At 42.0% G+C, this 27,779-nt stretch overlaps 1 protein-coding gene across 1 annotated transcript; it reads right to left on the reverse strand.

Moving 5' to 3' along the window:
- Positions 1 to 1,774: 1,774 nt before the first annotated feature.
- Positions 1,775 to 27,705, reverse strand: sec24d (SEC24 homolog D, COPII coat complex component). Its single transcript, XM_029753782.1, has 23 exons — positions 27,564 to 27,705; positions 25,832 to 26,031; positions 25,362 to 25,461; positions 24,807 to 24,925; positions 24,202 to 24,504; positions 23,771 to 23,886; positions 23,092 to 23,203; positions 22,216 to 22,343; positions 17,837 to 17,975; positions 17,325 to 17,440; positions 14,785 to 14,909; positions 11,462 to 11,653; positions 10,297 to 10,390; positions 9,310 to 9,426; positions 8,981 to 9,151; positions 8,410 to 8,506; positions 8,029 to 8,174; positions 7,073 to 7,211; positions 6,004 to 6,122; positions 5,393 to 5,572; positions 4,262 to 4,453; positions 4,005 to 4,094; positions 1,775 to 3,089 (listed from the first exon to the last, which is right to left on the reverse strand). The coding sequence occupies exons 2-23, from the start codon at positions 25,980 to 25,982 to the stop codon at positions 2,949 to 2,951; spliced, it is 3,087 nt and encodes a 1,028-aa protein (XP_029609642.1). The 5' UTR covers positions 25,983 to 26,031; positions 27,564 to 27,705; the 3' UTR covers positions 1,775 to 2,948.
- Positions 27,706 to 27,779: the final 74 nt, after the last annotated feature.

The raw sequence follows: 27,779 nt of genomic DNA on the forward strand, positions 1-27,779 counted from the left end.
TGTTCTTTATCCACTTTGTTTTAATTATTATTTTGGGTATAGGGGTCACTGTTTTTCAAGGGTTAAGGGAGGATTTAGCTAAATATATTTTGGTGAAGGGAAGGCCATCACTTTCATTTCAGAGAGGCCAGATTTTCTCCATGTAACCCTTATTATAAATAACATTCACTCTCTTATTTGAGTCGCCTGTGGTGACAAAATAATATAATGGTGCCACCTTCTGGTACTCTGAGCCTATCACTATTCATATAAACAAATCAAAATATATTTTATATTTGAGATTCTTCAACGTAGCCACCCTTTGCCTTGATGACAGCTTTGCACACTCTTGGAATTCTCTCAACCAGCTTCATGGGGTAGTCACCTGGAATGCATTTTAATTAACAGGTGTGCTTTCGTTTGTGGAATTTCTTTGAGCCAATCACTTGTGTTGTGACAAGGTAAGGGTGGTATACAGAAGATAGCCCTATTTGGTAAAAGACCAAGTCCATATTATGGCAAGAACAGCTCAAATAAGCAAAGAGAAACGACAGTCCATCATTACTTTAAGACATGAAGGTCAGTCAAGCTGGAAACTTTGATGAAACTGGCTCTCATGAGGACCGCCACAGGAAAGGAAGACTGCTGCAGAGGATAAGTTCATTAGAGTTAACTGCACCTCAGATTGCAGCCCAAATAAATGCTTCACAGAGTTCAAGTAACAGACACATCTCAACAACTGTTCAGAGGAGACTGTGAATCAGGCCTTCATGGTGAAATTGCTGCAAAGAAACCACTACTAAAGGACACCAATGAGAAGAGACTTGTTTGGGCTAAGAAACACAAGCAATGGACATTAGATAGGTGGAAATGTGTCCTTTGGTCTGATTAGTCCAAATGATAGATTTTTGGTTCCAACCGATGTGTCTTTGTGAGACGCAGAGTACGTGAACAGATCTCTGCATGTGTGGTTCCCACCGTGATGCATGGAGGTTTTCTGGTGACACACTTTACCAGGATGGCTACCACAACATTGTGCAACGATACACCATCCCATCTGGTTTGCGCTTGGGACTATAATTCGTTTTTCAACAGGACAATGACCCAAAACACATCTCCAGGCTGTGTAAGGGCTATTTGACTAAGAAGAGTGATGGATTCCTGCAACAGATGACCTGGCCTCCCCAATCACCCAAAATATATTTTGAGTTTAACACTTTTTTGGTTACATGATTCAATGTGTTATTTCATAGTTTAGAGGTCTTCACTATTATTATACAACATAGAAAATAGTAAAAATAAAGAAAAACCCTTGAATGAGTAGGTGTCAACTTTTGACTGGTACTGTGTATAGATATGTAGAGAGAGATCAACTACTTATGTTCCTCTTTCACACCCCAACAACCTGCCATTAGCTACATCTTGGAAACTGCTACTATCGATAGTGTAGGTTTCATTTGTGTAGGGGCCTAGCAGTGAGATTTAAAGGACTTCAAGTAGTGAGCTCACTAGGCATTGAATGCGCTCACCAAATTACACAGCGATTCAATTAAAGGCTCCGAATGTTCACGGGCGCCTGTGTTCAGATATTTAATGTGTGTAGTTATGTTGTGCTGAAATGTTCTTTGGTTGACGAAATGACAAAATACAGTTTATGATGAAGTATTCTATACCATACTACTTACTCTTGAATTACATTATTTTGTTACTAAACTTCTACATCAGACTAAACCAACTCAAGATTGTTAGTGAGAATCAGTGGAATTAAGTTTAAAAAACAAACAGAACTTCTCAATCTTGATATAGTCAGGAATTTAATCAAAATGTACATGGCACGCCACTCCAAGGCTCTTCCCTCAAACACATCCACACTTCCGTCTTTCCAGTTAAAACAGTAACGCCCCTGTTTTCCAGCGCTGCACCACAAATTGTTAGGTACACAAATTACCTGAGATGTTTTCAATCTATTTGGTTTGTATGCAATCTATATCACACTGGAATAGAATAATGGCCTCTAGTATTTACTACCATAAAAACTATTTAATTAAGGCAGACGGTTAACTGGCACAGGAACAGTTTCCCCCAAAACCTCCACGTCGCATACTAACACAACCATTGGTTTGCAGAGCACAATACTTGACAAAACATGACAATGAATAACGGCAATAACTTGATAAAAACAAAGTGGCATATAGTTCTATAACTGGAATGAATTAAGTGTGGAATGTTTAATTGCATCTTTACAGATAAATAGATTTGGGTTATTTCTCCCTTTTTTTCAGCAGTGAGTTGTCACTAGAATCAGCCTTGAATGAATTATCTTGCTAGCACATCCTCTCCATTCCTGAGGGGAATGGCAAAAATAATGCATCCAATCACAAATGGTGGAGCGAATCATTAATTTAATAGCCACGGCACCAGTGTTCAGTTATTACAACCAGATGTTTATTCCAGTCTATGTAGCTAAATTACCATTTGGTGCTGTGCCATTGTCAAGACTATTCCTTAATAATGAGAAATTGTGACAAACCTAAAATTTTGGAAAGAATGCATGTGCTTAAATCGCACCAGAAAAACACAAAATAATTTAAATTTGGTTTGGTCAATAGTGAAACGTAGAGTGAACATGGTCTGTTTCAAAATGTAGCCAACCCTGTGGTCCTGATGTTCTGAACCGCACAAAATTCCTTTTACCATCATTGGCCCATTTACATAGAAATCAGTTAAATTGTTAATGTACATCAATTCAACAGACAAAGCAGTCAGACTGACTCGTACAATGCAGACTGGAGCACAGATCCTGGTACACTGACAAAGAACGAGCGGTAGTCCCGTAGGTTTGTGTGGAATAAAGGGGAGGGGAGGTAAAGGGGTGTTGGAAAGGCAGCTCTGGAGTCAGAGGTGGTGTGGTCCTCTGGTTGTTTTGGTCCTAGCCCAGCCCAGCTAGGTGATATCCACAGTGGGTGGTGTTAAGTGAGGACTTGTCTGATCTCGCGGTGGACGTAGCACAGGAAGTCCATGTAGGAGGCTCCACCGTGGAGCCCCTTGTCCTCTACCAGGTGCTGGCGGAACATAATCTCAGACCGGTCCTTCTGCTTCACAATCATGAGCTATAGGGAGGGATAAAAATGGGGACATAGTCAGCTTCTGACTTTCACTCAAACTTGAGGAACAAAACTGTGCACTGGAGTACTATAGTCCTGCTGCTTGTTTTTCCCTGGCACAATATTGATAAATTGTGAGAATAGACAGCAAAAAGATTTCACTACTCCATACATTTGTTGACAATTGCTTACAGGCAAAACCAGGTAAGCTTGAGCAGCCTGTTGAATTTGACCTGTTATTGTGCCCAGGGCTTAAGACAGTTGTGGTCAATTTGGTTACATGTTTGTTTCCTAATTCAACAAACAGATATTCTGTAAACTGGTCATCTCTGTATACCGGTCGTAAGACGCACTGTTTTTTGCTTATTTATAAAACCCTCTTAGGCCTCATTCCCCCCCTATCTGAGATATCTACTGCAGCCCTCATCCTCTACATACAACACCTGTTCTGCCAGTCACATTCTGTTAAAGGTCCCTAAAGCACACACATCCCTGGGTCGCTCATCTTTTCAGTTTGATCTCAATCTCTTCATTCAAAGACTCAATCGTGGACACTCTTACTGACAGTTGTGGCTGCTTTGCGTGATGTATTGTTGTTTCTACCTTCTTGCCCTTTGTGCTATTGTCTGTGCCCAACAATGTTTGTACCCTGTTTTGTGCTGCTACCATGTTGCTGCCATATTGTCGTCTTAAGTCTCTCTTTGTGATGCATGTTTTGTCCTTTATTTATATTTTTAATCCCAGCCTCCATCCCCGCAGGTCTTTTGCCTTTTGGTAGGCCGTCATTGTAAATAAGAATTTGTTCTTAACCGACTTGCCTAGTTAAATACATTTAAATACCATTCTTTCATTATATCAAAGTAGCTTAGACATCCAGGGGAAAGTATGCATAGTAACAGTAACCAACATTGAATACTGTACCTTCATGGAGCTGGGCCTCTGGTCAAGCAAGGAGTCAACGATGGAGCGCAGCTTCTTAGACTGGGGGTTATCCAGCTCTGGTAGGGACCTCTGGAAAGCACACACATGAATATTAGTGATATGCTGTGCTTTCTACACAGTCTAGAATTATCTTTTCAAATATCTCAAACATCTGAACTAATGGTATCTAACTAACTTCGGTGTTTCCAAACACCATCTTCTGTAGAGCTTGGGGTTAAGGAAGTTACTGTCCTCACCAGGTCAACGGGCACATGGGCGAGGGAGGGCACGTTGAAGACGCTCTGGATCAGCTCTGGGGGGCAGGCCTGGCCCAGCCACAGGAAGAGGGAGCACCCATTCTCCAGCAGGAACATGCCGGCATCTGTCAGGCGCTCTTCAGAGCAGCGCACCGGAGTTGGCACCACATCACTGGCAACGTCCATGTTGTGCTGGAAGAAAAGGAATCGATTAATACATGTACTTTATTGAAGGAATGAGAAGGCTTTACCGATATCAAGATCGCCTGACAAGTTAAATCCATCTTTCATTTAGGTCCGAGTGAGCGGTAATCCAGTTTTTAGCATATTATTAGGAGGACCTTTCCACCCCTAATTATGCAATATTACAGTGTTGCTTTAAAAACAATTGCAGTGTTTGGTGACCGTGACACACAAATTAAAACAAAATGAATCACAATGAACCACTTCCCAGCAAACACTGCAATTGAAGTGAAGGAGAACAACTACCATTGTCTGAGACATTTGATCACAATTATGAAGCATGTAATTATTCTGAGGGCAACTTATACATTTAACCTCAAACACACGTCTCAGAAGTCTTTCATGGACACCATTTACTGAGCTTTTCTTACCACAAAATGGCAGGTTTTGATAAAGTGCTGGGTAATTGTTTGTGTGCTGGCATGCAATACATAGCCTCCTATACTGCCATCATATTTATGGAATTAGTTGGCATATCAAATAAGAGGATGTCAATACCAAATAACTAGTAAATGCATCAACTCAATTGTAGTTGCTTATAGGAGACGCACACTGAAAGGCTGCCCTCTGCTGTTCATCTGTAAAATGGTTCTTTACCTCAGAATCCTTTGGCTAGCCTGGGATCCACACAGAATATCTTTATTGTATCACTTGTAGTCAGAACTCAGCACTGATATGAATGAGTACATGAAGTGGGATTGGGAAAGAGTGATGTAAAACTACTAAGAGTAAGGTCCATTAGCCTCAACGTGAAAGGAAATTGCAGTTGGTAAAAAGGACGAGAGTGCCTAGTGTGTCTCACCAGTGGGACAAGGCAGGAGAGAGTGCCTAGTGTGTTGTCTCACCAGTGGGATAAGGCAGAAGAGAGTGCCTAGTGTGTTGTCTCACCAGTGGGACGAGGCGTGGATAGAGCAGCAGCTGGGTATCCTCCACCCCCATGGCTGTGGTGCTGAGTCTCTGGTGAGCCCTGTCATCTGTAGAGAGCTCAGCGCTGCCCACCAGAGGACCAGTCTTCAACAGGCTGTTTAAGTAGACCGGGAACACCTTCATGGCATCAGGCAGGATCAGCTACACAGGGGGAGAAACGAGCTAGTGAGAACACCCCTAATACACACAGGACTCCCTGACGCCACAGTGATATCGTTTGTTTGCTATTCTTGAAAAGACCAAAGCAAGCATAAAACTGCAGTTGGAATCAAGCGTGCCAGAATCTGTCTTATCAGTTTACTTTTGTACTCTGCACCTGTACGTTTCTGGTTGTTAGTACACTTCTTTGAAACTAGATCCTTGATGTCCCTAGAGACCATGCTGCTCCATGTTCAGTTTCTAGCATTCACACACTGACCTATGAGTGAATCACACCACAATCTTACACACCTCACTCACAGTGCTGGATTAGTAGAAAGCTTTCACATATTACCCTACATACACAAAGACAATTTGTCACAAATTGAGAATAAAGTTTTCAATTCAAGTTAACTGTGTTGTATGCCACTGACCTGGCTGGCAGCGGAGGGACTGGCACAGTTTTTCCTGTAGCAGGCCAGCATGTGGGCCGCCTGGTTGACCAGGATCTCCCTCACCGTCTTCAGGGGCTGGTTCAGCATGGCACGGTATGCTGGGAGGGAGAGGGCATTTGAAGGTCAGTAACTGTGTTCCCACACCAAAGCTGTCTGAAGTGCTCTCATACAAGGGGTTTGCTTGTCACTAATACTTTATGGGAGGTATATGGGTTACTTCACATCTTAGTTTTCTTAAGGTGATTTACATATACAAGGTAGCTAAAGTGAAGCATGAAGTGTTTTGAAAATTACAGATAATCATGAATAATGATGAGTGAAAAGTTATGCACATAGATCATACCCACAAGACATGCTAACCTCCCACCATGACCAATAATAGGAGAGGTTAGCATTTTTTGGGGGGGTATGATATTTATGCCCGTTACTTTCTCATCATTATTCACGATTCATTCATGTTTATCTACAATGTGAACGCTACCATGATTAATGTAGAAGTGTTTAGAACCCTATTCTATTATTGTTTACAATAAAATGACAATACATTTACTATTAATTTCTATTGGGCACTAAATCATCTGAAACACAACCCAAACAAACTACAAACTAGTTGGATGCATTTGCAGTCACACGCTTGATGTCATCATTGCGTACTAGGAATATTGGACCAAATTCTAAACTTTTGGCTACTTTAATACACATTAGTGACTTGTCCAAATACTTTTGGTCCCCCCATGTACAAAAAGTGCTGTAATTTCAAATCCAAAGTGCTGGAGTACAGAGCCAAAACTACAACAAATCTCATTCAATATGCCTAGATGGGAGGGAGCATATATATTCAAACAGGAAACATAAATGGACATTCCAAGTGGACAAGCTCAGGAGGCATCTCTTCTGCAATCAAACCTTTTGGTAACTTCTGAGGCAAACATACATAATGCCTTTAAAGTGGATTTATAATGTCTTATGATACACATAGGATATTTCCCTCATTTGGACCATACTGACACAGGCCTAAAGACAGTAATACCCTGCTGTGTGTAGTCACCTGACTTGGCGAAGAAGTTGATGAGGGCGTCCGTCTCACAGCTCTTGTAGAGCTCAGACAGCTGGGCGCTGCAGTTCAGACTGAGGTTGTGGATCCGCAGACGCCGCTGGCCGCTGATGGTCGTGTACAGCAATGCACACTGGGAAACAGAACACACACAGAAGCTATTAGTGGGTCTAAAGACTGTCAGGGTTTTAATCGAACATATCAGAGTGGGATGTTTAAGGCTTTGTGGAACCCTTGTCTGAAAACACACATTGTGAAAGGGATATATTGGCAGTGTTGGAAAAAGTACTCTTGAACAAGTACATACGTGTGTAAAAGTTAAGATGCCTTAATATAAAATGACTCAAGTAAAAGTCACCCAGTAAAATACTTAATGTGTCTAAAAGTATTTGGTTTTAAATGTACTTGAGTACTTTTTCCACCACTGTACCCAATTGTCATACTTGAGTAAAAGTAAAAGTTATACATCAAATTCCTTTTACTAAGCATACCAGACAGCCTGATTATTATTAATTGTATTTACGGATAGCCAGGGGCACACGCCAACACAATTTATGAATGCAGTATTTGTGTTTAGTGAGTCCGCCAGATATTATATTGATAGGTGCATGAATTGGACCATATTGCTGTGCTGCCTGAGCATTCGAAATGTAACATGTACTTTTTGGTGTAGGAAAATGTATGGGAGTAAAAAGTACATATTTTCTTTCGGAATGTAGTGGAGTTAAAGTTGTCAAATTAAATAGTAACGTACAGATACCCTCAAAACGACTTAAGTGGTACTTCAACGACTTTACACCACTGGTTATTAAATAGGATGCATATTTTTTATTTTGGTTGCAGTCAAATACCCACTTTGCAGTGAGCCTAAATATATATTAGTGGTAACCCCTCTAAAATCAGATTCAGTGTTCGTTTTGAGTTTTTTGAGTGGTGTGCGATACACACACCTGCATGAGAGCGCCCGTCTCCTCGCTAAGTGTGTCGTCGTGTTTGAACTCCACCGTCACAGCCTTGTCACAGTCCACGGCAGCCATCTCCACGTCTGTGGTGTTGTTCATGTGGATGGCACCAAAGAAGTCTGTAGCCCTGAAGCCTGGAAGGAGAGACAAGGGAAACATATTAGTAAGTCTCTTGGCGTGGCACTACAGTCCAGCAGTATTAAAACCAATTTTACCTCAAATTTGAATCAATTAATAATATATTATCTGGCGGCGTTGTAAAACTGTTGGAAACCCCCCCAAAAAAATCCTACAATTTTGGGGTTTCTGAGTACATACAAGGGCAATGAAATGAGCTCATACACTTAATACATTAGATGGCTGAATTACCTGTGCTGGTGCGGACTCTCATGATGGCATCAAACCCGATGGCCTTCTCCACATCCTTCCTCAGGTCACTCAGGAAATGCTGTCCATCCCTCTCCACCTGAAATACACAGGTAGTGCTACAGTCAACTACAAGGTGACAGAGTTTCCCCAATTTACCCTCCATGGACTATTGTACCAGGGCCAAGATCTGAATGCGATTTAGGCTCTAATGCATTGAAGGTAATTTGATACATCACGTGTCTTCAATAACAGAACTGATGCACTCAAATGGCAGTTTGGACAAAATCCAATTTTCTGTGGCAGACTAGGAGCACTCGGTGGAAACTATCCCGTTTTACCATGCCATGTTTGGTGGTGGTGCCTGACTCGGACCTAGGCTCCAGGGGCTGTGACTATGTTGCTCCCTCCCTCCCTCCTTGACATTATCATATGATTTCTTTACTGGTTTATTTTATTTTATGGACTGTGCACTGCAATTCAGCTCTTAGTTGCCAATGTACACCCAGTAACAAAATATTTATATGTTTTGTTGTGGCGTCTGTCCTCGGCTGCGTATGTAATGTGTACGTACCTGGAAGTTGCTGTACTTGAAGACGGAGCCTCCTGTCTGTGTGGCAACGTCTCCCATGGTGGCGATGTCCACGTACTGGCTGGGGAAGAGGAAGAGGTCCACGCTGCAGCCCTGAGACACACAGTCCTTGGACAGCTGCTCATAGACAGCCTTCTGGGGCTGGAACAGAGTCTAGGACACCGCAGGGGACCCAAACAAGACACACACACGTTAGAAAGCAGGCTATGGATATCTCTCACACTAAAAAAAAAAATGTGATAGCCGATGATATGGTGCACTTAGTCTGCGTTTTCAATACAAATTTAAAAAGACTGCCAATTTTGCGTCACCTTTTCTTTCTCTGTGTTTATCAACTTCTTGTCGTCCCTGTTCTTCAGTTTCCCAGGGGCCTCGGCGGTGGGGATGGAGGAGTGGAAGATGAACAGCTTGCCGCTGCATTCTGCTGCCTGGAGAGGACAAAAATAATTATCACACTAGAGACAGAGACGAGAGAGAACAGAAATGTGCTAATATAAGAAGGAGGTGTGCACATGCATGCATTTCGTTGTGGGACTGTTTCAATGAAGGAGACAACATTGATTTGACCTGGACGGGTCTCTTGTGTGTTCATTTTCAGTGAGGGATTCTATGGTTGGAGTTTAGGTCAACAGATTGCTAAGGCAATAGAGTCAACGGTCTTACCGACCCAAATTAGTTGCTGACTCACCATTATGCTCAAGTACTAGCATTTTCTGCAAGTCTGTCTGTTCGCATGTCAAATCTATTTCACTTCTACCACACATTCAATCAAACTGAAGGCAAGTCGTTGGGAAATATTCAGTTGGAGCTGATTAAATAAACAGTTCTATTAGGAAGCGAAAAGGAAAGTTGCAGAGTCATTGGGTTGGAGAAACTTTACTGCACAATGCCAATTGCGGAAGCGCAGTATAACAGTCTGTCGACAAAAGAAAACAATCCCTTTTTTGGGGGGGAGGGAGAGTTGGCGGTAAGGAGGCTGTAACTGCAAAAAGTTCAGTTGGCCTCTACAGCTGTGATTTGTTTGGACTATTCTACTTCCTTTAGTTTTAAGCTTGGTCGATAAGCATCTAGTAGGATTACACAACGCACTGTATCAACTTATTATGTGCTTCCGTTGTCTTTTAATCTGTTGACTTTTCATTTCAATGTGCCAGTGTTTTTGTATCTGTCCTAATGTAAATAAACAATTCAAATGAAATCAGCACTTTAGAGTCCATCACCGCCTGGACAAAGTAACAGTTGACTTGCCATCTCCCCTTCCCTCGTGTGTGAGTGGGAGTTAACATCCAGCCTCTCACCTTCAGTGCCTCTACCCCAGCCTGGATGACGGGGGCATAGACCGTCTCGCTCTCATTGGTGTCGGCAAACATGTCAGGGATCTGGTCCAGGAGACTGGACAGGGGTTAAGAGAACAGGACAGTGTCACAATCATTCACCTCTGGTACAATGTTTTCAATATTTGGTAGATAATCGTGTTAAATAGCTTTGTTTCATTGCCTCCTTTATGACAGCTAATCTGAACGGATAGTTAACTGGATGGACATTGACCGTAGTACTTTCACCCGTCTGTGGTTTCCAAGGGATAAGGAAAGGAAGTCATTTTAGATTACTGGGACAGCCAGTGGTTGGATCCAAAGGCAATGTCCTTACAATTTCACAGATCATTGGGGGACTATGATGCACATATACAGTTCAGAAGTCCATTTCACAGGTCATACAGTAGACACAAACCCTTTCTAGCAGCAAGGCAGCAACTCAATTCTTCCAAAGTCCTATTTGGATCTAAACCAAGGCCTCAACTCACATTTGTTTAATTATATCGGGAGTAAGAGATTTTGCCAAAGTCCCTGTTTGAGATGGACTACCGCCATGTACTCTGTACGCCTGCATAGACATACCAAAATATCAAGTGGTAATAAATCATTTTGGTGCTGTGCCATACACAACTGCAGAGATAAGACTATTTTTCCATATAAATCCACATGGGTCTTTTTAATATAAAATCCTTCCAGGGACCACTTAACCTCCTAAGAATTCTCTGGACGCAACTGTTTAAATTAAAAAACGAATCATTTTTTGGTTATCAATTTTTTACTTAAGAGAAGGAGCCGGAGAGATAAAGACAAAGTATACGTTTAGCAAAAAGAAAACGACCACTACTAACACACTGCGCTCCAAAGTGAGATTCATCCAGGCAAGATTTTCACCCTTGTGTTCATCAGGTTGTCTGACTTTGGAGCATAGATTGCAGTGTGCAGAGATCATCTTGTTATTTTCTTTAACAAAGAGCTTCCATTGGGCTACATAAGCTAAAGAGTGGCAATGCCTTCTTCAAGAAGTTCAGTTTCCTCACATTACCTATGGCCATTCATACACACTAACATATCTAAATATTAGAAAATATGCCATCAAGGATCACTACTCAAATCAACTCTCATGTAAGATATGTGCCCTTTCTCTTACTTGTTGATGACTGCGCGCGACTCCTGGAAGTTGACAAGGAAGCCGTCGAGCAGCGGGACGAACATCTCTGCCGTGTCGGATACTACCATCATCTGGGGCTGGGCCAGGGCACTTTTCACGTTGTAGAAATGTAGGATCTTGTTGTAGGTGACGAAGCCCACCTTCACCATCGAGCTCTCAGCACCATCCTCTCTGTGGGGGAGGAAGAGAGGAAAAGTGGGGGATGAGTGTGTGTGTGTGTGTCAATGGAGAGAGAGAGAGAGGGATGGAAAGAAAAAAAAGAGAGTAACCTGACGTGAGTCATGAATTATAGTCATGTCATTGATCATATTTGTCTAAAACAGATTTGGGACCAGGTGACGAGGAGAGAGTATGTCAGAATAGGGAGAAAAAAAATGTACTAAACATGCTGGTCCTTAGAGGGCACTATGTTACAGCGTATATGAACAACTTAGTTGTGGTAGTCGTTTATCGACTTCGACATAATGGCCAATAAACAGCAAATAAGTCCCCTATTCTGAAGTGTTACTTTAACATGATTTTTCAAAAGACAGTGTTCCTGATATGAACGGATCACAAATCAATGTGGATACACACTGTATGCGTGCAGCGGTAGCTACCAGACATGGGTTCAAACACTATTTGAGATCACTTTAAAATACTACAGCTGATTGAACGTTCATGGCGTAATGGAAAAAATAGAATAGTCCCAAAAAGTGTAAACTCCGCACATCTGGCACTCCAGGCAGGCTAAAGCAAACGCTCAACGCATTTGAAAAATTTCAAATAGTATTTTAACCCAGGTATGTTAGCTTCAGCTAAATATGCATACAGCACTACAACATAGAAAACAGCCAAGTCAACGTTGACCTATGAAATTGCTCCTGTCCTTTTGGTCCATGTTTTGATTATGGATGCTTCAAGAGGTCATGTTAAATTAGAGAGCTAATGGCTTTCCCACAACTCTCCATGGACCACTCAGAGATCCCTACATCAAAGCTGAGGCCCTATTTCATGCTTGGTTCGAGGACCTTTGTATATTTATTTGCTCTACCAAAACAACTTCCCGCCCGATACATTACAGTGAATTTTTAGGGTAGGCAACTGATGCGCTAAAAACATTCCTGGGGGCAGAATTGCTTTTTTAGGGCAAACAAAAACAAAATGTCCTATTCCCGGGGATGGGCACCTCTTGCAGCAGCCACCACTCAGCAAATTAAAAGGGCCATTACCCAGGCACGCTTAACAAACTTACACAAACATCCACAGAAAAGTAGAATAACAGAATATGGGATTGTTTATTAGCAGAGGAGAGTGGGAAGAAGAGAACAAGTGTGTTGGAGAGTTACACTTCAGAAGGTCCTGACTATGCTTTTTCTCTAAGAGGGGTAGTGGGCTATTGAGGCTTAGAGAGGCTGGAGGGGCTAAGGAGAGAGAGGCGTAGGGATGTTTTTCTTCAGGGCAAAGTGCTGATTGGTGAAGGAAACAAGGGGCCTCGTATGCTTTCAATTAAGCACACACTTTCTCGCACATTAAACTACATCAACAATTTCCTTCTCTTTCTCACACACACACACACACACACACACACACACACACCTCTCCAACCTCAACAGAAGTTAAATTACATTAATAAGAAACTGTCAAGGAAATATATGACTGGTTTCCTCGCTTTACAGATCTCACTTTAATTTTCATGGACTGGAGAGAATTCAACGCAGTCGAGATAAAAAAATATTTAAAAAAAAAAATCTAATTTATACACCTCTGTTTTGACGAGGCTAGAGGGAAAGTAGCTGCAGTAGCACAGAAAGAGAACCTGACCAAGTGTGACATAGACCAGATCACTTGGAATTGGCCTGTGGGACTAGTAGGTCTGCTGAACTGTGGCCTGTATCTAAAATCATTCCCATCTGACAAGGGGCAATTGGGGTTTGTCTCCCTTTCTTTCTGAGCACTGCAAGAGCAATACAGAACATGTACCTCAACTCAATGTAAAGTCCCATAGAGCAGACTTCTATCTACATCATTCATAAGAACTGATAGGAGAAGTAGTCCGGCAATGCAGGCGTGTTATTGCTTGTTTTCAGTATCAGTGATGAAATATTAAGATGACAGAGAAATACCACAGGATTTAGTCTACACCTGTTTTTGCTTTCTCCGAGCCCCATTTCCGCACTAGCAAGCTAGTGGCAAAAATGTGGCTATTTCGGCAGCATCGCTGATCCATATAAGTGTTGGATGTCCAACATGTTTTCCATCAGTTTAAATGCAGCAGAGAGAAAAGCTTCAAAACAGAGAACAGGGAAGAAAAGTCTGATTTAAAAACAGAGGGCTTATTTACATTTACATTACATTTACATTTAAGTCATTTAGCAGACGCTCTTATCCAGAACGACTTACAATTTAGAGAGCACTACCTAACTGTTTCAGTGGTGATGTAAGGGTTCTGTACAAATATGTCCATAAGGCTGCAGGCTAGGGACGAGAGAGAGTTTCCAAATAAGTTATTTTAGGAAAGTCCAGGTGAAGTATATCATTGTTTTCTCAGTGGTAAATCAAAACCTTTTTTCCTCACCGGCGACCCACATAAAACAGCCAAAATCAGACCCATCTGTGCAGCTGACTTCTTGTGTTTTGGACGGGATTCAAGGTTGGAATCTGCACAGTAACATTTTCCGTTTTAGCCCGCCCTCCTCCTCCTTTCCCTAGCATCTCCCCCCTCCCTCCCACCAACCCACACCCAGCAACCTTCAGGCAACAATTTTCAACCGATGAGATACTTGAATACTTGGCTTAATGCTCTTTTCTTTGCCTTGGACATGTGGGACCTCCTTATTTGGCAGTGTATCACAGCCCACCACCCAAATAACAAACCACCCAGCTACACATTATGGGTGATGGGGGTATGGAAAACCAAAACTACCATAAATCTAATGTAATTTCTATCTGCCTCGAGACACCAGTTAGCATGGTATCCAATTACTCATTAGACCTTGGAGGGCACGGCATTGTATGAAGGATTCTGATTTTGGCCACTGCTTACATAATCCTACTGTGACCTCCAAGGCTATGTAGTGGGTCTCAAAGACCTTTATCACTCCAAGTTGGCAGATCTTATATAAAAGACCTTGGAGATAGGCTGTAGGCACAGAGATGCTGGGACAGTTTCTAGAAAGTGCTTAAATGCAGGCAGTTCAAGGTTCCATTCCTTGACTATGAGAGGTCAGTGTTTGATAGTGTGTGTACGTGTGCGTATGCTTATGTGTGTACGTGTGTGTATGCTTATGTGTGTGTGTGTGTGTGTGTGTGTGTGGGTGTACCTGGGCAGGTTGTCTAGCAGGGTCTTCAGCTCATCACACACCAGTCTGACCAGTCCGCTCTTGATGTTGGCATAGGACACGTCGATCATGAAGATGTACGCTGGAGGACTGGCTGGCTTGTTGTTCTGATAGAGAAAGAGCGAGGACATTTTGAATTACAACTTCAATTCAACTAGTGTTACTTCCCCTTATTTCTTTTATTTGCTCATATTTCGCAGTATTTAAAATGTCAAATGTATTTGACTGACTAAATGCAGTTTTAAAACCCTGAAACACAAACACAACTATTGTTCAATAATACCATGAAATAAACACAATTGACCTTGCCTCCAATGGCCAAAGGTGCCTTGCAGACATCAGAGCTCGGATGTCGGCTCTTCCTCCTGGGGAAGGCCTGCCCGCTCCATGACCTCTCCATCACGGTTGACAACTCCACAGTGTCCCCCTCCCAGAGTGCAAAGAACCTTAACGTGACCCTGGACAACACCCTGTCATTCTCTGCAAACGTCAAAGCAGTGACTCACTCCTGCAGGTTCATGCTCTACAACATCCGTAGAGTATGACCTTTCCTCACACAGGAAGTGGCGCAGGTCCTAATCCAGGCACTTGTCAGTTCCTGTCTAGGCTACAACTCTCTGTTGCCTGGGCTCTTATCCAGAATGACACAGCCCACCTGGTGTTTAACCTTCTTAAGTTCTCCCATGTCACCCGCACACTCTACTGGCTTCCAGTCTAAACTTGCATCATCTTCAAGATCCTGGTACTTCCCAACAGAGCAGCAAGGGGAACTGGCCCTCCTTACAGGCTATCCTAAAACCCTACACCCCAACCTGAGCACGCCATTCTGCCACCTTTGGTCTCTTGGCCCTCCCACCCCTACAGGAGGGCAGCTCCCACTCAGCCCATTCAAATCTCTTCTCTGTCCCAGCACCCCCTAAAGTCAGGACAGCGGAGTCCCTGCGGATCTTTTGAAAACGTCTGAAATCCTACTTCTTTGAAGAGTATCTTAAATAAGTCACGGTGCCCCCGACACCCCCCCAAAACAGCACTTCTTCTCCCACTAGCATTGACTGATGATAAATACTTTGAGTGAAAATGTACTTGATACGATTGTGATGTGTTGTCTCATCTAGCCATCTTAAGATGAATGCACTAACTGTAAGTGGCTCTGGATAAGAGCGTCGCTTAATGACTAAAATGTCATTATAAACCGGGTGGTTCGAGCCCTGAATGCTGATTGGCTGAAAGCCGTGGTATGTCAGAGGGTATGGGTATGACAAAACATTTACTGCTCTAATTATGTTGGTAACCAGTTTATAATAGCAATAAGGCACCTCAGGGGTTTGTGGTATATTGAGAATAAACCACCAAGGGCTGTATCTAGGCACTCCGCGTTGCACATAAGAACTGTGGTATATTGGCCATTTACCACACCCCCTTGGGCCTTATTGCTTAAACATAAAATGTAAATATCAAACACATAACAAGGAACACACCAGAGACGTTGAATCGGAGGCCACTTTCCCACGAGCCTTTGAAATCGTACTCCTTTCATTCGTTAATGTACCCCAATTTTAGGTCAAACCCTTTCCTTTTCCGTTCATGTTTCTTCCCCTCTCCAGTAAGAAGTGTTTACACTGAAGCCACTTATCCCCTAACCTTTGAAATTGTAGGCTACTCTTATCAAAACTACATTGGTCAATGGACTCGAATTTTTGGCAAATACTCCCTCTTCTGCTCATGTTTTGCCCGGTGTATACCTCCACCACACTCAGTACTTTCTTTGTGTTTAAACTTACAGCTTGCTTGGATCTTGGAGCCGTTAGGAGAGACTTTGTAACATCCAACTGCCCTCCATGTTAGGAATGTGGATGAGCACGCCATTGTTTTGTTTCTGTGGTAACAGTCTGTGACATAGCTTACCTTCGAGGCTTTTGATAAAAGCTGTCCAGGACTACATTTCTAAATATTAATAAACAGACTGAAGTAACACGTTGGCTTAAGTGGCGAAACGTGAAGTTGCTAGCCCCCACCTACCTCTACCCATAATGTACAAGATAATACAACCCCGCAGAGCGCAACAAAATCGAGAACATATTGATCTCTTTTGGCTTTAATGCAGTGGTCTCAATGTAACAGAACATGCTTTTGCCTGTGCTTCCTTCTAATCATTTGGTCCTGAATGAAGAATGACTGGCAGGTGAGCACCTCCTCCCTACACACAAACACTTTATAGACCCCCCCCCCCCCCCAGAAAGACCACTGGGAATGGAGATCCTAATAACTTTCACTTTCTGTCCATAAGTTTTTAGGAGATAGACTCTTGCCAAGCATTGAACGTTTTATCTGTGCATCGTCACAGCTTTCCCCCATGTCAATTCATATTGTAGGCTATTGGGTCTATTGGTTACTTTTCATCCATACAAAAGTCATTCAAACTAGTTATTCTACCAATTCCTATCTATTTGTATAAAATGAAACAAAGCAATATACGGTTCACTATAAAGGCAGAAAAACCGCAATAGTAGGGCATCGCGTACCTTGCAATAATCCAGGGTGGCGGCGAACTCGTAGGACCCCAGCGACAGCTCTGGCCTCTCGTAGAAGTCCACCCTTCTGCCCATGTGGTCCAGGTGTTGGAAATAAAAGGCTGGCACTATGAAAATAAAAAAATAACATGTTTTAGCAGTGGCGACAAAAACAAACCCAAACATAATATTGCCTCCGCTTAGCAACCACCCCCCTTTACTGTCTTTCTCAGGCAGTGTCCCCTAACCGAGTGCACTTGTTTCCATGGAAAAGGGGGTTAAAAATTAACCCATAGAACAGCACTAGTTGGAACTTATGTCCAAAATATTAAGAATACCCCCCCCCCCCCCCCCCCCCCCAAAAAAAAACAATCATTCAGATATTGGTTACCCAAATTAAAAGAAACCTGTTCTAGCTTTGAGCTTCAAAAAAAAGATTGGTCAGATCCTTAGCTTATTTTTATCCATAGACCATTATGACCCAGTAAGGCCCTGCATGGCATCCTTGTTATGGGTGGACGTACCTTCGTTGATGCAGTTGCAGAAGCCGCACTGGTAGCGGCGGCCACCGTCCATAAACTGCATGTAGGGACACATGTAGGCCTTGCAGCGGTTACAGCGGATTGGGCCAGTCTCACCATGGTTCACGACGTACATAGGGGTCTGGGCCAGACAACAGAGGAGATAGGCAGTCTCATAAGACAGCGGTCACACACACACAACAGCAGTCGCACACATGTTTGTTTTAGAGTCAACTGTAGGCTATAGTCAACTGTACAGATAGATGATTCCTTATTTGGTAGTTTGTGTGAAATAGACAGGCTTCAGGTTAACCATGATGATTACCATGCATTTCATTGGCCTCATCTTCACCAGTTTATAGAGCAGCACCAGCTGGCTATACACCAACAGAAGCATCCAAATGAATATATATCAGTAAACAGGACCAGGATGCAAGGTTACAGTCAAAAATGTAACTTTTATCAAACCCTTAACCCTTGTCAAACAGAGAGATTTAAAACACTGTGCCCATGTGCTCTCTGGGTAAATCCATTTGAATTCAATCACTTTGACAGCACCCCTTTTTGAATGAAACCTTCCAAACATATTTGCCCACTGTAGAAGTGCTCAGAAGGTAACTTTTTGGACCTGAATGCCAAAACATTCAAGAGATAAAAAGGTGCTCAAAGTTGACCCATTTTGCAAACCCCACCATATCATGACACATCCATGTCTTCATCACTGGAAAAGATAAACGGTTGAGTTTGATAGCATTTCAAATCTTACAAAACAGTGTTGTCAAACTTCTTTAATACAAATTGTCATTTCTAAAACCTTTAATGTAAATTATATAAAAACGTGTTAACTCTTTTTGTTCTTCACTTTGTAGCTTAGACCCTATTTCACATTATCTGACGTTTGTGTTTTGCCCGCCATCGGTTGAGACACAACATGCTCTTAATAAAACAGTCATTTCAATCATAGAAATATAATTAATAGAATGGACCTATCCATTCAGACCACTGCAATTTAGTTGGTACACCATCGAAATGTAAAATTATAACTTCTAATTACTATCACAAAGATGACCGCACCATCAAATGTCAACTTACAATTGTCATTTATTTTCTATATTTTTATGTTTTCAATAGGTTTCCTATGGAGGATTGATAGTATAATTTAAAAAACATTCCTATTCAAGTCAACATTCTTTGATGCGTGGACCTCCAACCATCTCTGTGGTACCATTTGAAAGTTGAAATGTCAACTTTCTCATTTTAGTACTTTTATCAGCCAAAACATGACACCTACCCTGTATTCAAGAGAATGTTGTCTCAACCAATGGTGGGCACAACACATAATACATTTTAAATGACGTAAAATAGGGCATAAGCTACAACATGCGAATATAACAATTATACGATTTTACTTGTTTTTAGATCATTTACGTTAAAAGGAAAAAAGTTAAAATAAAAATACTATTTTTATTTTAAAAAAAATAATTTTTACAGAAATAAGATAGCTTACAAGCAGGGATGTCAAACTTTTAAATGATATCAACCTCAACCATTTATATTTTCCAGTGATGAAGACATGGATGTCTCATGGTATGGTGGGGTATGCAAACACCTTTATCTCTTGAATGTTTTGGCATTCAGGTCCAAAAAGTCACTTTCTGAGCACTTCTACAAATGGGTAAATACTGTATGTACAGAAGGTTTAGTTCAAATCAAAAGGGGGTGCTGTCAAAAAGTGAACGAATTCAAATGGATTTACCACTGTGCCAGCGTGTCACAAAAGATCCCGATTGGAGGAATGTTTAAAGGTGTGCCAGTCCTCCTGAGTAGTTGGGCTGTAACTGCCTTGGACAAAAGGCAGACCAATTTCCCAGGCCTCAGTTCATGCCTCATCCCTAGGTTCTGCCACACTAGATAATCATTCTAACTGTTCAATTTTGCATTCAAACCTTAAAAAAAACAAAGAGCCTTTGTGGGGGAAAAAAACAAGACCTAACACAGTGCAACAGTCTACAAGTGTGAAGTTGTTGCCGTGTTAAACAAGTGTGAGTTCTATCAAGATCTTTGCCCGTGTAGACCCACACACTCAGCCATAAAGCATTTAGTCATAAAATTGTCAGTGATTACATCTATACCTTCAAAACAGTTATTCTTATGCAACTCAACACATGCCGACATGCTACAAAAAGCAGATTCTCTCCTTGAAAACGTCTCAATCTCATGGGCCATGTAAATACCTGCATGGTACATCTACTGAACGCATTACATTTGTCTATTGCAGAATGATTCTTGACAGAAAAGGCTTTGTGTAATGTAAAGATGAAATATGTCTCCTGCCGAGTGGGGATGTGTAGGAATAAAGATGGTAAAGGTGCTCCTATAGCTTATCCAGCCCACACACAGTAGTGCTGAGCGATTAACTGAAACGTTGGTTATTTTTTGTTTTTTAAAACAACTAATTGACCAACGTTGGTTCAATTATTTGAATTCCATTTTGTTCTGTTTTTTTTCTGTGAGTTTAATGTGCAGTTTCTCTGGAGATAAATCAGATCAAGCCCGATCTATGCGATGTAGTAGGCAGTTATAGTTTCCAACAGGCCAATATCCCACATAGTTTAGCGCGGAAAATGTGGTAATTAACTACAATGACAATAGTCCATTGCGCGCCTACATGTCCAGTCTGTGTGTGCTTCTTTTACACCTGCTACGGTAGGTTAGTGTGGAGCAGACAGAGAGAAGAGACAGAACAATACACAATCGAGAGGGATAGAGAGCAGTTGCTTCGCGAGGTATCTCTACCTGAAAATACATGAACTAAGTGATAGATCATTGGTATTTAGCAGTCATAAAAGTATGTCTTACTTACTTTGAAAAACTACAACAAAAATATATATATTCTGACAGCATAGGCAGCAGCTCTATAGAGATGACTTGGAAATAAATAATAAAATAAGAATTTATTAAAGTAATGTGAATAAATTATGTTTAATAAGTGATAAGCAGCAATGGGTAGTCACTACCATCATGGGACGTTTATTGTTTTATTCTGTTACAGCATTCAACCCACGTAATGTATAGTGCATTTAATGTCTAAAACATAATCGAAATCGGATTATTTTTCAATAATCGAAAACCGACCTCAAAAAGCACTAATCGCTCAGCACTAACACACACAAACAAACCCAGGGGAACATATGGTAAAGATTGCCTCTAAAAATGCAGTCTGTAGACTCACAAACATTTACTAACAAAAACAAACAACTTTGTGCACGTTACACACACACAGTTCAAATATAGCCTTAGAAGATTTATTTGAGGGCATAAAATCTTAGAGCCAAGCCTCATTCAATGAGTTCAGACAATTTATTAGCACCACAGAAGTGATATACTATCCAAAACATTGTAGCCTAACAACCAAAACATTGTCTAAAAGATGGTCACTACTAGGCGTAAATGTAATCCAAATCTATCCTGAGAAACTCCAATTAGAGTTTTAACCAGAGGAAGGAACCGGTTCAGGGAACAGAACCAAAAATCTTGGTTTCTCCTCTTTCTTGAAGGGAGGATTTACATACAACAGTATGTGTTTCATATGGGCTCCAAGGCCATAAAACTGCAGACAGACGTCAATGCAGCCAAGTAGTTATATTATTAGAACAGTTCATCCAAAGAGGACGTGAAGTTATTATACATTTGTTTATAATAAGTACAAGTACGATACAAGAGTTTAATGTTAACACTCGGGTGCTTGTGCAGTGAGGTCATTAATTCCAAACAACCAAACAATAATGCTACACGCTGATAAAATGCTAGTCTGTTTGATTTGGAATCCATGCAGGGTTTTAGCATACTTTAACTTCCTACTATGGGAATCGTGCTAGCCCTGTCTGGACACTGAGCGCTAACCTGAGATGGCAATGGGCTTGACATGAGTGCTTTGTTAAACCGCTTTCATCTTCTGTGGTCCCTGCAGATCTTGACATTAGTTGATTAGCGCTCTCTATGAGGCAGAGAAAAAGCTACATTAACATTGCCTAAAAAGGGCCTTTGGCGCCGATGACAAGGCGAGGGGAAGAATATCTAAGGCAGGTTTCCTGGGACCACACAGGATCCAAATCGAGGTTGTCCATGGGACACAAACTTTTACAGCACTTGGACAAAGTATAATTTTATAAGGAATGAAAAAGTCTGAGTCATTGAGCTTCTGAGGAAAACAAAAAGTGCTTGTGTCTCCCTCCCCAAACATTTCTACAATTATGCACCTGAGGTTTATGTAGTGTTTGGGTTTAAACATATTGGTTTCAGAATTCATAAGCGGCTTAGTTGTCTGACTTCATAAAACAATGTGGATAATCTCTGCAAACATACAGAGGGCAAGTGCCTACCTCATTCTTTGGCACTGTGGCGAATGGTTTGATGATGGTGGCCAGGGGAACTTGGCACTGCTTGGCCAGGTCAGCCGTGCAGGGGAAAGAGTAGGTGGTGCAACGCATGAACCTTGGACTGGCGTTTCCTAAAAGGGAAGAAGAAATGGAAACAGATCAAGTTTAAAAAAGAAAAAATATTTGAATTAAGTTGGTTAGAGAGTAAAGAATGTACTCATATTGGTTTGTTTCAAGAAAAATGATAAATACAATTTAAAACAGGTTTGCATTTTCACAATATCATTCAGTTCTTCCCTCATAACTTTAAAGATTCATCAGGTTGTAAATAACTGTTTCTGTCTGAAGGAGAGCTGTTAATAGTAATAGCTTCTGGAGTTATTTGTTTGATGTAGAGCAGGGGCGTATTCACTTGGACCTAAACGGAAGCAAACAGTCCGAAACGGGGAGGAACCTACCTGAACTTGTCCAATAAGAAACTCGTTTTCGTTGCTTAAATGTTTTGCTAGTTTGCTACGGTGTGTACTAATGAATACACCCCTATCATGTTCCCCATGATGCCATTAAAAAAATCTTTCAAAAGTGTATGATTGAACTAAGGCTATTACGGTGTTGTCCAAAGCCATCGGTCACGTTTTACTTATCCATTCCTTGGGGAACCCGACAACAGCATATTATTGTTCCATCCCAGCACAAACAAACCAAATTCAACTAGTCAAGTAATCACAAAGCCCTTGATTAGTTGAGTCAGGTGTGCTAGTGATGGACTGGAAATAAAACGGATTTCAAAAGTGTGTTGAAGTAAAGCTGTGTCCTTTAGTTCTGTTCAATGACACCGACAGGTTTGTAGTACTGTACAGTGGTATTCCTGTGCCTTACCTTGGTCCTGTACTGTATAGTCAGTGGTGACCAGCGGGGGCACCTGGCCCCTGAGGTTCGTAGTGTACACCTGTCCCCCTCGTTTGGCTTGGTCGTCCTCGATGACTTGTGTCTGAACCAAAAGAGGTTGCATTGTAGGTAAAAGAGCTTCTACTGTGGTGAGCCATTTCCTTGACAAAGAGTCAAGCTGGGTGAAAGATTTCAATCAGTTCCGCTCTGTTTTTGCTGTCTGCGTGTGGTAAAGGACACAGATTGGTATAGTACAAATTCACATGCTGCTGTTGCTTTGTTGCCGTTTGCCTGACAACAATCCAACCACAATCAGTCAAACATTTTGTTTTTAACTACGGGACACAGGGTTGACGTCGTCATTTGTAAGTCATATATTTCCCCCAAATAAGACAAAAACAACATGATCAACAGGGTAATTGGTGGGGATAGGCTAACATGTCTATCCTGGGCCCATACTGTATGTGAAGTAGCCAAATACATTTTAGTCATTTAGCAGACACTCTTATCCAGAGAGTCTGCTTATCCAAATATTCTAAAGAGTACAGTGTGGGTCCACGCTATAATGCCAGTAAAGAAAATACTGGCCTGGAGGTAGCTAGGAAACATGTGAAATGGCATTCTGGTATGCAAAGACGTGAAGTCACAGGATAATTAAATATGAACTCACTGTGCTAGGGATGGAGTCAGGATCCAGCTTTTTCTGAGGTGGGCCGGCCATTTGGGCTGCCCCACCTTGGAAGGGTCCCGCCATCCCGGGTCCCGCCATCTGCCCCCCAAATTGACCTGTGACACACAAACAATTCCACAGTGTAAGGCTCTGGTGACCTGTACCTGGTGCAATCCTATTGGCAAGAACACACTTAGCGGTACAGTCCTCCAAAAGCTATTTGTGCACACTCCTCGCCACATTCAATACAATAAGCTTGAGTTCCATAGTGAGTTCCCATATCCAAGGACCCAGATTAATCATATCCCTGGACTGAAAACATACTTTTATTCCAGGAATAGGCTTAATCTGGCTCCAGGAAAATGGCCCAACACATCCATAGAGCTTTGAAATGGCCACTGTTGAGCTCCAGGTTACTGTGCTATCTGTACCTTGTAGTTGCTGAGGATGTCCTGGGGGTCCGGCAGCTCCAGGCCCAGGCTGCTGGAAGCCCCCAGCACCTGGAGGGGGTGGGCCAGGGAAGGGCCTACCCATGCCTCCCATGGGTGGGGGGCCACCCATAGATTGGGGCCCTGCCATAGTTGGACCAGCTAGGGGTGATTGTGGGGGAGCCATCTGAGACGAGTGGGGGCCCAGGGGTGGGTGTCCCATGGCTGGGGGAGGGGCAGTCTGGAATTGCTGCTGGGTTAGGGGAGAGGTGGGAGGTGCCTGAGGGCTCTGCATTGGCCCTGGACCTGCAGGAAAAGCAAGGGGAGGGTGATCCACTTTCAACACACTGCATGAATGAAGCCTTAACAATAACATACTGCATGCTAGTGTACAGAGGCAAGTTGTGGTGCCTCTGTTGAATATATAGACTAACACTAGTTAGAATAGTTGATCTACCTAAAGGCTTCTGTTTTACTGTTTGGGCAACAAGGCAGTTTAGTTCTTAACTTGTTTGGGAGTTGGTTTGCATCTTGTTTACCAGCTAAAGTGGATGCCCTAACCATCCTTAAAACAACAGTCTTGAGTTCTACAAACAGTGGTTAATTACCATATCCGAGGTTCATGGCACCCATCTGATTGGTGAGCTGCTGTGCTGGGGGTGGGCCCTGGTGGGCCATGCTGTGGTAGGGGGACTGAAGTGGCTGTCCATACGGAGGGGCAGGGTAGCTGGAGGAAAGTAAACAAAGAGCTAAATATTTAGTCTGTTCCAATAGTATCAATTAGCTTCCTTGTTTATTTTCCTTCATTACTGATTTGAAAGTACAGAGGAAAACCAACTCAGTCCTTTCACCTATTTGTCATGAAGAAAACGGAAGAAGGAATGTACTAAGAGTATTGGAATGCAGATGGTTGCCTTCCAATTCTTTACCTGAAGTGTGCACTATCTCCCTCCCACTCATGGGTTTGAAAGCAATGAATTGGTGTTAACATTGGCTAGAGGCAGTTTCTAGCATATGTATTGCACCAGTCCATTCATTTTAAATTAAATCAAATTCAATGAGGGTGGACAGATCAAGTGCATACTTCAGGGAGAAGGGTAGAATTGGCCATAACAATGTTATTGTAGTAAATGGACTCTCCTTGGTGGAGGAAGCTCTGTTACCTTTGAGGGTGAGCTCCGTTCTGCTGGCCGTTTGAGCTGTAATGGCTGGGGACCTGTGGTGGAGGCATGCCGGAAGGGGACGACACAGGCTTCATCATACCTGGAAGGTAAAGCATTCTGTTATGGTAACACATTATATACAAATCATGCACCTGAGCAAAACATCTCATCAAAATGCTATGGCAATAGCATGGCCGTCCACAAAGCATCACACATTACGTTCACACATTACATAGAGTACAATATACACATAAGCAAAAAAATAATAATTTGGAAATAGCATGGCCATGCAGAAAAAAGCATATCCGTAGTCTTAAATGTTGTAATTTTAATTGAAGCTGCATCGCTTGACTTGTTCATGAACAACTGCTACTGGACACTTTCCAACTGACAAGATCAGACCTGTTAAATGAAAAGCTAAACAGAAGACTTCACAGGAGGAATGGGAGACCAAAGGCACGTGGCTTTACCTGTTGGTGGGGCGGGGAATGATTGAGGTGGTCCCCCATAGTGTCTATAGAGGGGCTGGGCAGGCGCGCTCCCAAACCCGGCTGGGCAGCCCCCCATCCCAGGCTGGGCCTGGGAATAGGGGGGTGTGGCAACATAACCCTGCTGACTCATCCTGTGCTGTTAAGGCCTTCTCATTACAAAATGGCAGAGATCCAACAATCTACAAAGACAGAAGCACAGAGTAAGGAATTTTGCTATCTGATGAGGCAGATCACTTAAGGAAATGTCTATTGTTCTAGCATTCTCGTAGTCTTGACTTGAAGGACCAAAGCAGTAGTTTGAGTTTAATAATGAGATCACAAAAGCTCTAATTCACAGAATTTCACATACCAACCTGCAACTGTCACCTTGCCCATGGGAAGATTTTTAATAGACTGCACACTTAATATCCTTCATTGTCTTCACTATTTTCCTCATGCCTAACATCAGTATTTTCCTCCAGTACAAAGTAAATAAGTGGTATTCTCCACAAGGCAAGGTCAACAAGCAATATTTGACCTCAAAACAACGTCAACGCTCACGTGTATCAAGACCCAAGAACATTGGACTATTGGGAGATAAGAGAGTTCCATCTTTGATAACATAGACTAATCTACAAGTGACTGATTTATACTGTTGTTGCCAGTCAGTTTCCTGCAACAATGGTCCTAAAATAATAATAATATTCTCAAGATGAATATATGCAATAACAATGTAATTACACTTATATATATATATATATAATTTCTTACAACTGTTGGTTGATGAAAGCCTGTGTAATGGTTGCTTAATGACATATTGGAGCAGAAGTTGTAGGTAGATATAGTATCTCTTAATTGGGGTTCAAATGATTAAATGACTGATTCAGGCCTAGCTTCACAAGCTCATGTGCAGTGTTGGTGAAATCATTATTGAGCAATAGGCCTCTCAGTAAGTCCAATTGTTATAAATAAATACATACAGTAGGCCTAAATAAGTTCGTCACCTTCTCCAAATAGGCAATTAATAATAATAATGGAAAAAACGAATTATTGGTCTCCCTTGTAAGCTATTCTTTGTCCTTAAATCTCTCGGTAAGGTTGCATTTTTTTTCAGTTTTATAACAACCTGAGCTTGACCTCATGGTCTTCCACAAGTCTATACAACAGCTGTCAAATATTGCTAAATTAAGGCCACAAACAGCTGTCTCGCATTGCGACTCATATCAAATGCAAAAGTACTTCAAATGAAAGGGGGGGGGGAGTAATCCATAAATGAAGACAGAAATATCAAAAGAAACTGTCTTGGCTAAAAACGTAGGCTAATGTACGACGAGTAGCTCAGCCACAACCCAGGATTGCCACGTCAAAGACCGTTATGATGGTTTAAAAGCGGAGCTTCACCAACCTAGGACCTAGGCTAGGCAGCCTAGCTACCATTCAGTTACAACCAGACAGATATCAATATTTATCAACTGCATTTAAATATATCGGTTGTTTACACCACCCGAAACAATATCCATCTATCCAGCACAATTGTGTTTAGTGTGCGCGCGGTGTATTTAACGTTACATATAAACAAGATGTGTCGTTCATACACGGAAATTGCTAACGCGTTAGCTAGCTATGAAAGCATTCTGTTATATAATGTATTTTAATAGGCCTACAACAGACAGTGAAATACCCTCTTATAAAAAAAACGCATTCGGCTACTCTGTCAAATGTAATTATTTACCTGTATTCTGGGGAGTACCTGCCGAGTCCTCTTCTCTACGAATTCCTGATAGTCAAAGTGGAGTGCCACGTCAAACTCCAACACAGCACCGGTCCGTACGTAACTCGCTGTAATTCTCAGTGGTAAGTGCGCATGCACCAACCTGTGGGAAACCCAACACGTCAGCATAGACAAATATTATTGCGCCGATTGCGTAGCATAAAACTCTCTAGAAAA

The sequence above is a fragment of the Salmo trutta genome, chromosome 5, assembly GCF_901001165.1.
Source record: "Salmo trutta chromosome 5, fSalTru1.1, whole genome shotgun sequence".
Classification (NCBI taxonomy): Eukaryota; Metazoa; Chordata; class Actinopteri; order Salmoniformes; family Salmonidae; genus Salmo; species Salmo trutta.